This window comes from Spodoptera frugiperda, chromosome 31 (assembly GCF_023101765.2).
Source record: "Spodoptera frugiperda isolate SF20-4 chromosome 31, AGI-APGP_CSIRO_Sfru_2.0, whole genome shotgun sequence".
Lineage (NCBI taxonomy): Eukaryota > Metazoa > Arthropoda > Insecta > Lepidoptera > Noctuidae > Spodoptera > Spodoptera frugiperda.
In genome coordinates this window covers 5,953,218-5,967,753 of record NC_064242.1, presented here as the reverse complement: position 1 = coordinate 5,967,753, position 14,536 = coordinate 5,953,218, and the positions used below count along the sequence as shown (strand labels likewise).

The 14,536-nt window shown below is 39.4% G+C and overlaps 1 protein-coding gene across 1 annotated transcript; it reads left to right on the top strand.

The window, feature by feature from the left end:
- The first annotated feature begins 1,959 nt into the window (after positions 1-1,959).
- LOC126912890 (uncharacterized) lies at positions 1,960-8,708 on the top strand. Its single transcript, XM_050707246.1, has 2 exons — positions 1,960-2,969; positions 8,484-8,708. The coding sequence occupies exons 1-2, from the start codon at positions 2,109-2,111 to the stop codon at positions 8,583-8,585; spliced, it is 963 nt and encodes a 320-aa protein (XP_050563203.1). The 5' UTR covers positions 1,960-2,108; the 3' UTR covers positions 8,586-8,708.
- Positions 8,709-14,536: the final 5,828 nt, after the last annotated feature.

Genomic DNA, 14,536 nt, shown 5'->3' with positions numbered 1-14,536 from the left:
CGGATTAGGCATCAGCCCTACTGGGCCCCATCTGTGGTGGTCTGATGGCTCTTTGAGGCGCGCGCAGATCGCGACGCGCCGCACGCACGGGTCTGGTTCTGGTCGGGCGGCGAGCTACCCTTGCTCGCCGTCCGCAGACCCGCACTTACGGTGGCCGGAGATCGTCACGCGATCCCCGACGCCCGGAGTGTCTCTCGCGACGGCTGGGGCGTGAGGAGGTTCGTTCTCTCACGCGCCCCGCCTCCTCCTTAGCTAGCATGACTGCTTCGCAGAAGGAGGAGACGGCATCCCAGTCCCCCTCGCTCCGCACCATGGCTTGTACCAATGCCGGACGCGAGAGGTCGCCGTCGCCGACTACATCCCTGAGGACACGGCGGTGCTCAGCCCATGCAGGGCACAGCGCCACCGTATGTTCCACTGTGTCCTCAGGACGGTCCTCGCAGTGATGACACCCGGGCGTTTCCTCCCGCCCAATCAGAAACAGGAACCTACCGAAACTTCCATGCCCGGTAAGCACCTGCGTCAGGCGGTAGGTGAGGACGCCGTGGCGTCTCTCAAGCCACTCCTCAAAGAGGGGACTTATCGCTGCAATGACAGCGAGCCCAGCCCTCGGTTGCGACAGTCGTTGCTGCCATTCCGCCATGAGATCGCGCCGGAGCTCGTCCCGCCACGCACTAATCTGGCGCGGCAGTGGAGTTTCGCCCCGGCGACGCGCGTCGGCGCGCAAACAGAAGACGCGCGCAAGCACTTTCGCCTCCAAATCCCACGGCGGTAATCCGGCAAGGAGGTTCGCCGCCTCTCCGGAGATCGTGCGATATCCGCGGATCACCCGGATGGCCATGACCCTCTGGGACGTGAGCAGCGCCCGAGCTGGCCGCCGCATCAGGTTCGGCGCCCACACAGGGGCGCCGTAGAGGGCCATGGACCGCACGATCCCCGCGTACAACCTCCGGCAGGAGGCATTTGCCCCCCGAGGTTGGGCAGGAGCCGCTTAAGCGCAGCCCCCGTCCGTTCCAACTTAGGAGCCAAACGTCGGAAGTGCTCCACGAAGTTCCATCGACTGTCGAGGACGAGTCCTAGGTACTTCATCGTCGTCTCGACGCCGATGGTAACCCCTCCTGCCGTTATTTGGGACCCATCCGGAGGTGGCGCGTTCCCGCGGCCATGAAAGCACATGGCCTCGGATTTGTGGAGCGCCACCTCGAGTCCCAATTGCCGGATCCTTGCAACGACCGTCGCAACCGCTCTCGCCATTAAATTGGCCGCCGCCTGGTGCGACCTCCCGTGCGCCAGCACCAGTGTGTCGTCGGCGTAACAGACTACACTGACGCCGTTTGGGAGGTCGGTGCGCAGCACCCAGTCGTAACCGATGTTCCACAGGAGCGGCCCTAAAACCGAACCCTGTGGAACACCGCGCGACATCTCTCGCCGATTCCACTCACCTTGGTGACCGGGGTACCTGACGAACCTATCCGTCAGGTAGGCCTCGATAACACGACGGAGATAGGTAGGCACCCGGTGGTACCGGAGTGCCTCCAGTATGCAGCTCCAGGGTAGGGAATTGAATGCGTTGGCGATGTCCAGAGACACCGCCACGACGACTCCACCCCTGGACACTGCAGTCCCCGTCGTGAGGTCTCTTACGCGCATGATGGCGTCCACCGTGGAGCGCCCTCTACGGAAGCCGAACTGGCCATCCGCGAGGTCCGGCCCAAGTCCAGACAGGTGCGCGACGAGGCGGTTCGAAATTATCCTTTCGAAGACTTTTCCCACCTCGTCGAGCAGCACAATGGGCCGGTACGCTGGGAACACCAGACGCATCTAACCTAATATTATTTAATTATTAAGTATTACTCATATTATATATTAAACCTCTTTATATGATTTCAAAAAGTAAATAAAGTCTATTATTAACGTTACAACAGGTAATTATATTTTTTTCAAACTACTTTAGTTTAAAAATGGAACGTCGAGGTTTTTAAAAAAAAATGGCGGGAAATTGTTAATTGAAAATTGTTCGATGACTGAGAATAAATTTGTATTTGCTGAAAAGTTTTTAAATTTAATTTTATCTTGAATTAACACTTCAGAAGTGGGATATTTTCAAAATGTCTGGACCTTACATGGGTGGATTGGGGAAACGACAAAGAAGCAGTAAAACAGAAAGTTCGGAAGACGAAAATAATGGAATTTTTTTTTCGGAAAACGATGAACAACGCAAGAATGTGAAAAGAAGACACGTTGCCCCTCGTGATGCTGAAGTTATACCAAAATTTCGCCCTGAGGATAGCAACAGTAATGTGATGGGGTGGCTTCACAAAATCGATCAGTTGGGAGATATTTATGGATGGGATGACACTGATCGCATATTTATCATGCAACTTCGATTACGCGGTTCTGCAAGGGACTGGTACGAAGATTTAGAAGAATATAATATGTCGTGGGAAGAGTGGAAGAATACACTACACACTGCTTTTCCTAGATCGACTGATTATGCTGACAAACTGGAGCGAATGCTGGCCAGAACAAAAGAAGACAAAGAGACAATGACTAAATATTACCACGAGAAATTGTCCCTACTACGAAAGTGTAACATCTACGGTGAAAATGCTATTTCGTGTATAATTCGAGGCTTGCCGCTGGAGTTGAGGGCTAATGCAAAGGCATACAGTTGTGAAACTCCCGAACAACTGTATTATGGCTACTTATCGGCACTGGAGAACCTGAAACCCGTGGTTTCAACCAGTACACGTAGATCTTCATGGGTGAGAGGAAACGCTGTGCAATGGAACTTCAATGGAACTTCGACTGTTCAACAACAGCCCAAGAATTGCTATGTTTGCCGGCGTCCAGGACACGAAGCAAAGGATTGCAGACAACAACAGCGCTGCGAGAACTGTCGGCGCAACGGACACACCACGGCTACGTGCTGGTTTGCTCCGAGTTCTTCACGTCATCAGCAACAAAAGGTTAGCCATGTAATGCATATAACTTATGACATATTTTGTGACATTTATAAGAGAACTGTGATCGTTAATAATCGCCAGATAGTAGCGTACGTCGATACTGGTAGCAAACTGAACATTCTTTCAATTTTGCGAGCAAAAGATTTACAATTAGAGATTCAACCTAGCGCTACAGTTATGAAAGGTTTTGGCGGCGCCTGTGTGAATTCATTAGGCACGTGTTATCTGTGTGTTGCAATAGACAATGTCGAACTAAAAGGCGCAGTAGAATTGACTAGCTGTCTTACATTTGATGTTGATTTAATAATTGGCCAAACAATGATTAATACTGACAATATAAGTTTAATAAAAACATCCTGTAAAAAACCCAAGTCTGCAGCTAGTCTTCTATTGTGAGATCGTTTTGTGCATAATAATGTTTTACAAGATCGACTTGGAATATTTGATTATTAGTATGTATCACACTAACGAGAGTTTCAATCGCGTGAGGCGCGAGAGACTAAAGAATCTAATATAATATTGAATATTCATTTTGTTTTCATGCGATGTCCAATTCTATTTGTTTAAAACGTTAAATATTTTTAATATTGGCATGATAATAACTTATGTAATAACTTAAGACAGAAGGTCCTTCAAGTAGACACTAAATAGATTAACCGACTTGGTATTACATGGATCTCACAACTTTTGACGGTAGAAAGACTGAGCTGCGAGACTTGGGTTTTTTACAGGATGTTTTTGATGGGATCTCACTTCTTTTTGTAGAGCCTTTCTTTTTGATGTGAATGTTCATGTTCAGTTTCATGGGCTAAACACACCCTTACCCACCCTATACCCCCTCCCTTGCCTCATATGGTAGGTACCTATCTACACCTATTAAATTTATAACCACCACCAACCACCAACTGCATAAATAACTTTGTAATCCCATATATTTATATGGGATTACAAAGTTATTGATGCAGTTGGTGTATTTGGAAAACTGGACCGAAATTACAAAATATTTAAGTTTTCCCATGATTAAGACACTAAACTCTATATGTATTCCAAATATGAAGCTTCTAAGTCTGCTAGAAGTGCCTTGGACTTTTGATGATCGGTGAGTCAGTGAGTGACACTTCTATTCGTTTTGTGCAAAATAATGCTTTACAAGAAATATTTACTGACATTAATTTGAAATCATCAGATTTTAATAGAAAATACCCAATCTATTTAAAGCACTCCGTAAATATTCTTAAAGGGAACCAGGTATTCGTAGAAGTATATATTGATTGTGATATAGAGTTACGAGCAGAGTCCACATTTTTGACACGAACTGTATGGGTGCAATTAGGTAATATAATGTATTTCATACCTGCAGCTGTCATCAAGTCGCACAATACCTATTTAAAAATTCTTAACTTAGGTAATGTTAATCTGTCGTGGGGCGCTGATAAATTAATAGCTAGAGCAGAACTAGTAACCATGCCAGAGACGAGTAGTGAGCCTGTGGTTCTTAATATAGACAAGTATCAGACAGATAGTTTACAAATTCATCTTTCAGATATAAACGTGGGCCAGATTAGTGACACTGAAAATGAGCAATTACTACAGCTGTTAAACAAATACTCTCATTCGTTTGCTAAAAATACTAAAGATTTAGGATGCACAGACCTTATAAAAATGCATATTCGTACTATTAATGACAAGCCAGTACATTGTAAGCCTTATAGGTTGTCTCACAAGGAGAACGAAATAGTAAATAGTAAAGTTAAAGATTTACTAGATGCAGGTATAATAAGGGAGTCAATGTCAGATTACTCTAGTCCCGTAGTGTTAGTGAAGAAAAAGGGAGGTGATTATAGACTTTGTGTAGACTATAGGGCACTTAATTCCAACACCATTAAAGACCGTTATCCATTGCCTCATATAGAAGATCAAGTAAATAAGCTGTCGGGAAAATATTACTTTACGACATTAGATTTAGCACAAGGCTACTACCAAGTAGGGATGCATGAGGATTCAATACATAAGACTGCATTTGTAACTCCGTCGGGCCAATATGAATTTCTTAAGATGCCGTTTGGATTGGCTAATGCCCCGGCTATATTTTCCCGTTTAATTCAAATGACACTTGGTAGGGTAGATCAAAATATTGCTTTGTATCTTGACGACGTTTTGTTGCCAACTGTATCTGTACAGGAGGGATTAAAGTTACTGGAAAAAGTACTGCAACTACTAACAGAGGCCAATTTAAAATTGAACCTAAGCAAATGTTCTTTCCTTAAAAGTACTGCTACATATTTAGGCCACGAAATTTCGGCTGGCACTATTCAACCAGGCGAAGCTAAAGTCAAATGTGTTGCAAGATATAGTCCACCACGGAATGTGCACGAAATTAGGCAATTTATAGGGTTAACTTCGTACTTTAGGAAATTTATAAAAAATTTTGCTCAGATTGCACGTCCCCTTACAGAATTGACTAAGAAAGATGTTAATTGGCATTGGGGGGTCGATCAAGAAAATGCTTTTGAAACTCTTAAGCAACGTTTAATTGAAAGACCGGTTTTAGCCATATATAACTCAGAAGCTAAAACCGAATTACATACAGATGCCAGTAAAATAGGCTTGGGCGGTATACTAATGCAATATCAGTTAGATGGCAGTTTGAAACCAATAGCGTATTTCAGTAGAGTCACAAGTAAAGAGGAAAAACACTATCATAGTTATGAACTTGAAACACTAGCCGTCGTAGAGTCTCTTAAACGTTTCCGTGTTTATTTAATAGGTATTCCAGTTAAGGTCATTACGGACTGCTCAGCATTAAGAACTACCCTTATTAAAAAAGATTTAATCCCTCGTATTGCTCGATGGTGGCTGACGATCCAAGATTACAACTTAGAGATTGAGTACCGGCCAGGTGACCGCATGAGACATGCAGACGCATTAAGTAGAAATCCCATACCAAATACAGTTCTAATGATTGATAATTCAGATTGGTTAGTAACTCTTCAAATACAAGATGATAATATCCAAAATGTAATTACTAGGCTTCGTGATAATTCTGACCGTAACTTGACTGCAAATTATATCGTTAAAGATGGGATCTTATTTAGGAAAACTATTGCTGGAGAACGGTTCGTTATTCCTAAGCTTGCCAAATATGGACTATTGCAGAAACTACATGATCAAATAGGGCACCCAGGACTTGAGAAGTGTGAACAATCTATTAAAGCGCAGTTCTGGTTCGAAGGCATGACTAAGTTTATTAGAAAATACATTAATTCTTGTCTACAATGTGCTTTTAATAAGGGCAATTATGGGAGGTTACAAGGTGAACTCCATCCAATTGAGAAACCTGCAATACCTATGCATACGATTCATGCCGATCACTTGGGTCCTTTCGTTAAAACGCGTAAAGGGAATACGTATATTCTTGTAGTTATTGACGCTTTTACCAAATTCGTGTTTGCCCGACCTGCCAAAAATTGTAGCTCAGTAGAAACAATTAGACTTCTTAAAGAAATTATCATGCAGTTTGGCTATCCGGTTAGAGTTATCACTGACAGAGGTAAAGCTTTTACTAGTAGGTATTTCAAACAGTTCTCTGAAGAAAACCAATTTAAACATATTTTAAATGCTATAGCCAGCCCCCGATCAAACGGTCAGGTCGAAAGGGTCAATCGAACTTTACTGAATGGATTAAATACTATGTCTGAAAATGAATGTACATGGGATAATAAATTAGACGATGTAGTTTGGGGAATTAATAATACGCCAAATGCCACTACTGGATTTTCACCCTTTAATTTGATGTTTGGTCACAAAAACTCCCGTTTTCCATCTTTTCCGAGTGATTCACCATCAACCTCTGTAAGTCAACAACAAGAATTACAGAAAAATAGAAACACAGCTAAGTGTCGTATGGATAGAAACATGATAGCTATGAAAAATAGGTTTGATAGCAAACGGAAAAAATGTATGAAATATAAAGTTGGACAACTTGTTCTGTGGAAAGGAGGCATAGCTAGAGATCCAAAAGCTGGGGTTACAAAAAAACTTAGTGGGTTATATACAGGTCCTTACAAAGTCTGTAAAGCAGAAGATTCCATAGACCGTTACACTATAACAAGTATTAAAGGTATGAAGGGTTATAAAAGGTTTAGTGCAGTAGTACGTGGGGAGACCTTGCGGCCTTATAAAACCACTATATCTGAGGATGACAGCTCAGGTAGCGACCACGAAATAGATAGGGACGACTTAATTGATCTTCTTGAAAGTTAATTTTTCCTACTAATTGACAAATACTTTACTCGGCGTCAAGAATGTTTCTTCTTCATTATGAATGAAAATGTTACTTGTTATGCATTATGTCGCATTTAGGAAAGACAATAAATTATTATGCAAACTCAGCTGTATTATTTGTATCATCAAAAATATTGCAATTAAAAGTCCATGTAAATATATAGAGTATAGGTAGCCTTTTGCTCAAATTCAGTCAACATTGAAAAGAATAACTGGGTACTAGTCCTAAGCTAATACCATCTGCTAATTAAAAGGACAGCTGTGTGATCAAGTCCTGTATTAAAAGGACAGCTGTGTGATCAAGTCCATGATTAAAAGGACAGCTGTGTGATCAAGTCCTTGATTAAAAGGACAGCTGTGTGATCAAGTCCATGTGTGTGATCAAGTCCATAATTAAAAGGACAGCTGTGTGATCAAGTCCATGATTAAAAGGACAGCTGTGTGATCAAGTCCATGATTAAAAGGACAGCTGTGTGATCAAGTCCATGATTAAAAGGACAGCTGTGTGATCAAGTCCATGATTAAAAGGACAGCTGTGTGATCAAGTCCTGTATTAAAAGGACAGCTGTGTGATCAAGTCCATGATTAGAAGGACAGCTGTGTGATCAAGTCCATAATTAAAAGGACAGCTGTGTGATCAAGTCCATGATTAAAAGGACAGCTGTGTGATCAAGTCCATAATTAAAAGGACAGCTGTGTGATCAAGTCCATAATTAAAAGGACAGCTGTGTGATCAAGTCCATGATTAAAAGGACAGCTGTGTGATCAAGTCCATAATTAAAAGGACAGCTGTGTGATCAAGTCCATGATTAAAAGGGCAGCTGTGTGATCAAGTCCATAAATAAAAGGATAGCTGTGTGATCAAGTCCATTATTAAAAGGGCAGCTGTGTGATCAAGTCCATAAATAAAAGGATAGCTGTGTGATCAAGTCCATAATTAAAAGGATAGCTGTGTGATCAAGTCCATGATTAAAAGGGCAGCTGTGTGATCAAGTCCATAAATAAAAGGATAGCTGTGTGATCAAGTCCATTATTAAAAGGACAGCTGTGTGATCAAGTTTTGATTAAAAGGACAGCTGTGTGGTCAAGTTCTCGATTGAAAGAACGGCTGTGAGAACACTGTCCGTTCCTTAGATAAGCTGTATTGTATGTAAAATGTAATTTACCAGGGCTGCCTCTTAAACTATTAATACTGTATACAAATGATACTGCTGGACGTTTTATTTGTTTCAGGAATTTGCATCTACAACCGGAAACCGCAGCGAAGACCGTGGGACACGTTCTACACAGGATGGCCGAGTGTTAACAACCACTGGGAACACCAGACGCATCTAACCTAATATTATTTAATTATTAAGTATTACTCATATTATATATTAAACCTCTTTAATGATTTCAAAAAGTAAATAAAGTAATTTAAAAATAATTGTTTAAAAATGGAACGTCGAGGTTTTTAAAAAAGAATGGCGGGAAATGGCGGGAAATTGTTAATTGAAAATTGTTCGATGACTGAGAATAAATTTGTATTTGCTGAAAAGTTTTTAAATTTAATTTTATCTTGATTTTCAGTATTAGGGGATAATAAATCTGTGTGACATCAAAATGAAGACGAGATAGTAATAAAATCTGTCATCTAGAGTAATGCCGTCGTGTTTTAGGCTTATCTGTTAACGAAGACAGAAATTTTCGCCTCCGTGAAATTGGTAAGATGGTTAACTATAATTTATAGCACCACCTTGTCACTGAAATTACCCATTTTTGTTCGGCGTCTTATTGAACATTGGGATTATTAATAGATATAGAGGTGTAGATCTAAGATAGAGATATCTTGTTGATCTACTTAGTAATCGCAAATGTAAGCGTTAAATATGTTTCTTCATTTTATTTTATTTTTTATATAAACTTATTGCACAAATATGGTACAAAGGCGGACATAATGGCATAGGCATTCTCGTCGTCATCGATTTCCGATAATTAATAATGATGATAAAAGCCATGTTTATGTGAAGACAATGGTTTGAAAAAACATCATGCTGTTTTTTAGGTTCTTAACTTTTATGTACACACGATTTTCACGTCTCAGTAAATAGGCAACGCCCCAGTTTGTACCTACTTACTAAGAACCACATGGTACAGTCTAAAGTTTTGATGTATATCCCTGCAAACTTTTGTTTTGCAACAATGACAGGTCCCTATTATTCCATAAATTATGAGCACAGAACGGCCTAAAGCATTTCGTGAATCAGCCAGGACTTAATGTTACAAAGTTGGTGCGAACGCAACGTAGTTGACAACAATACAGCATCAATTATTCATAATAACATACTAGGCACTCCGGACGATAATCGTTCCTTTAAACAAAGTGCGACGTTAAAACTTCACTCCTGCTTGTAACTTAATACAACATTTTGCACACCTAAGCGGAATGAAGTGAATAATTATACATAATTTACTTTTACAACTTTATGAAAGTTTACCCGGTAAACTCGGTAAGGTGTTGGTAACTTTCGCTTTTGTCATAAGTTCCTACTTTGACATTATCACTGTGTTGTGTTCACACCTAAGTTATTGCCAAGTGATTCTAGCATTACTTGCAAGTGTAATTTAAACAAGAAATGTTTCTCAATGCTTACACAGAAAGCCAAAGTTTTCTCTTTCATTGTGTTCAGACAAGAACATAACAAAACAACTGTTAAAGAAAACCACCAAATCAATACTTATTGGGTTCCAGAACAAATTTCGCTAATACATTACAGTAAATAATTTGTTTCCCTATTTACGAATTCCAGCTAATCCTTCACAGATAATCGAGACACTTTTCAATTTCCATCCATAAATCTCCCTTCGAACGATGACTTTAGGGGTTCGGGAATCTTAGAGTGATAGCTAAACATCCCCTGGTAAGATTAATTTGAGTTTTTCGAAGTAGATTTATGGGGAAGGTTGGATCCCGAAAGCATGGGCGCGAGCGACGACCGCTCTGTTCTCCCGACCATTTGTCAGTGTCTCAGCTTTATCTGATCCAAAAACTGAATGAATTTTGGCAAACGATTCCGGAATGCTTTGATTGGATCATAGTAGACATATGTGTGGGTTCTTAGGTCGGGTTTGTTTAAGAATTGATCAAGTCGGAGCTTAGGGAAAGTACAGAACTTTGTGAGTTGCGATCGATCACACATCTACCTTTATGCTGTCACAAGGTACCTAATCATAGCTCATAAAGTAAAAAGAAAGGAATATCACCACTATTTATACATAGTTTCAGTACAGCAATCTGTGTAATACCATCACAAACAAGACCTAAGCCAGTGAATAAATATAATTAACTTGTTCCAAAGTTTCCACGTCAAGGTAAAGACGACTTCGAGGGTCCATAGTCCGTACTATAATACGAAAGAGGTGTCTTACGAGACATGGGACATCGGCATAGTCCCGGAAACACCCTTTTCAACCCCTACGTGACATGGTTGCGGACTATCTGATTTTTATCACAATTAATTTAGCTTTAGAGCTGGAAATGTTCTTTGTAAAATATATATTGCCGGTTTTATTTGTAAAAGGCGATAAAGTTGGTCGTATTGTGTTTCAATGGAATGTTACGTTTGTGGTTTAGAAACTGTAGAATTTATGAATTGGATATCTCTTTTTGAGCGGCTGATCGTAAGCATGGTACAAAACCTATCAGATTTGTTATGTATTTGTTTAAGTTACTATTATTACATAGTTGTTTTAACACTAAAAATCAATAATTGGATTAGGGTATAAATTGTCGCCCAACGCGGGAAAAGACATTGGATGATATTCAAGAATTTGTCTAGTCTTGTTTGAAATAATTAAAGTGTACAAGCAAAAATCACCAATCTGTTTGAACAAGTTTTTTTACAATCTAGCATGGAGATTAAAAAAAACCGTTTAGGTATAGGTAGTCCACCATAAAACTGGAGAGTAGAAAAATGGTGGTTCTAGTAAACAATTTGATTGGCTGCTGGACGCGCGGGAACATTGTTGTTTTTTTTTTACTTTTTTTTCACCGGTGAGACACAAGGTCTAACAGATTGCTGCAGTTTTTCTTTTCATTTCTTTTTTTAATTCCGAGTCCGGATTGTGTATCCGCGTTTACTTTTTCAGTACTTTACCGTGGTTTGTTTTAAACACATTTATCACAGAAATTAAATGTTTTATTCTATTTTTCTTATTGGATCTTGAACGATCCTGTATAATGCCAGATTTAATAGCCATCGATATAACGATGAGCTTTACTTGGTATTTCGGATGGATTTGTAATAAAATTGGACCAGGATTATGTGGTATTGTTATCCCCAATGCCAATATCCATGGGTAAAGAACCCATTGTGTTATTTTATAGCGTTATAGCTTCATATAAGAATTCATAATATGAGTTGTATGATATAAAAATGGTGACTGAAAACAGTTTGATTGTGCAATAGTGATTTTATTATTGCAATTTCACAAAATGGCACGCTGCACACTACTTATCTCCTTTTCTGAATCACAGAACAACGAGGTCAAGTACTGGCAACCAAAAATCTGCAAATCAGCATTTATTCGAATTTCAAACGGTAAAAGCAGGCAGCCTGCCAACCGCAGTGTTTGATCGCTACAATTGCTCCGACATGGCATCTCATACACCAGTGTACCACACAACCTTACAAAGCCACAGCAATAAGTCATTTTCACAAGTTTTTACGTTAAAATGTCAGGAGGCAATTTGTGAGACTTGTTTTGTGTGCGTCATGATGCTCACGGCATGCGATTTATGAAACTGCACGTTAAAAACTACCCGCTTTCAGCTGCATCGGGATTGCACCTTATCTACAAGGCTTAGGGAGTATTTTCGATTGTTTTAAAACTCGTAGCTTTATTCCACAGGCAATATAGTGGGAGCTGAATAACGGTCGGGTTGTCTGCGATTTATGCTTGGCGAAATCTGTTATTGGGATCCGGCATAATAGACACTATTTATTATTTTAAGTAGGTGTTTAAGTCAATAGATGTTTGTTTTGCTTGGCAAACGTACATATTGTTATGTACATAAAGAGGCCACAGGAAATTTGTATTTTGAATTTTAGCCCGTAAACTACATAGTTTTACTTTAAATTTCCAAGCAAATTCCCTGTCGAGCAAAGAATTATCAAGTTTTCTATTTCTATACTACAGAGTTGAACGTGTTATTGTTATTTTAATCTCTACATCACAAATAAAATAAAATAAGTATACATATACACAAAATAACAATATACACAAGGTGAGACGGTCGAGGCGCGGTTAATGTGCCGTGACGGGAACATTCCCATTTGCATCTCAACTAAGAAACGAAATGGTTCATCTACGCTAAAACTATTTGCCACCATTTTTTTTCCTTCGTGAAGTTACATGTATTTTAAGGTCATAGGGACTCAAAAAAAGAAAATAAAAATAAAATATATAAAATTAGTTTTCGTCTTAACCAGTGATCAGTGTAAGCATTGATTCGAAAAGTATATAGGTATATGTAAATCTTCCTCTAGAAATTGGTTTACTACATACATATACATATATACTATGCACTATTTTCGTTTACGTTACGAAACAAAAAATACGGGTCAGACTTTTTGTTAGTGTACGTAATTGACGCACTAATTCGATTGAGTAGTAATCATATCACTACCAACATTAACATATTTAATTGAATCTGGAATCTCTCGATATATTAAAGAAGGGCCAAATTAAAAGTACCCTTAACCGACGAGCATTCATGAAAAGACTGATGACTGTCGATGAAGCGAAAGAGGTATGTAAGATTCGTAGTAATTGGCGTTCCATTGTCCTCTGCCCTGCCATGGGAGACAGGCGTGCGTGAGGTTATGTATGCATTTTGAATATGGAAATATCCGAATTACTTTTCCGGAAAAATGGCTTATCCATGTTATTCTTTCTGTGTGCATTTATGATACAAGTACCTAAAATAATTCTACCATTGCGATTTGTGGTAATAATACAATATAACGCCCTTCTTAATTCCAGAAGTCGGAGATAGAGGTGCTCAATGCCCATAGCCCATACTGAGTATAGGCTAAGTAACAACTACTTTTCACCAGCTTCATTATTCCATGTTCCATGGCTCCAGGTACTTTCTCATGTTTCATAGGCTAACTTATATTACTGTGTCCATAAATGTAATAACATCATTTAGTTACGACAAACAATGACGTATGTACTACCTAATTGGTCGACAGTTGCGTTCATTTAACTTAATAGCCACTTAAATTCACTGAACAAAACAGTGAAATTGCTAACAGTTCGCGAACTGGGAACGTAATAAAATGTAGTGCGCCAGTCGCGCGACATATTGCACCCGCGAGATTTGACTCATTTAAATACCGGCTGGTTGAACTACGAGTAGTGGAGTGACGTCACATCACCTGTTTATTCCTCGAAGGGATAGAAAATGGTTTATTTACGTTGATATAGTTTTTAATTGTTACTGTTATATGAGACAAGATTATTATCCAAGAGTGAATATAATTTTAGATCTCCTAAAACTGCAAAAACTTGTCTTGTCTTGCAACCAATTCACTCATGAAACAAATAAGACTTCGAGAACTTTAAGACAAGACAATATGTTTTCAGAATATTTACATCAAAACAATTCTTCTCTCGTCTTCGGTTTGTACTCCTATACCTATGTAACAAAAAATATAGGTGTGCTATTGCTAGATAATAGGCAAATAAATCGATAAAATATACCGAATTCATAATACGAGTATTTTATATTTAGTTCACTTTAATCGTTGTTAACGTTTAACTAGTCTTTTTGGGAAATAACGATCCCGTTTATATGCATAAAGGTGTATAATATCCTGTCCATAGTCCGGAGATTAACAACTAGTTCTAAAAAAAGCCGTAAAAATTGATAAATACATAGAAAAATTCGTGGAAATATTTGAAAGCTTTACATAGCTACCTATCTATACATACGAATAGTTTCTGAAAAAACCCAGTGGAATGAAATTTAAGCGGATTTTTGTTTGCGTTGTTGCCGTTGTAGGATTGATGGACATTCTCTATTAGAAATTCACAAAAACTATATATTTTTTGTTCTTACTAATCGGCTGCAGTGTAAAATATATGGAAAAATCGCTTCACAGATTGATACTTCGTATTTTATCGAACTGTATGGTATTGTGAACAATTTATTGGTGTGGGACTATCTGTTGTAACAGGCTATGGTTTGGTTGATAGGATTTATCTGTGGCCTTTTGAAATGTATGTTATCCATTTAGTAT

What these genes read in the sequence shown, in the direction of transcription:
- LOC126912890 (XM_050707246.1), top strand. Translation starts at nt 2,109, where the DNA reads ATGTCTGGACCTTACATGGGTGGATTGGGGAAACGACAAAGAAGCAGT. An exon ending in CACGTCATCAGCAACAAAAG is followed by an intron (nt 2,970 to 8,483) that starts GTTAGCCATGTA and finishes TATTTGTTTCAG; the next exon opens with GAATTTGCATCTACAACCGG.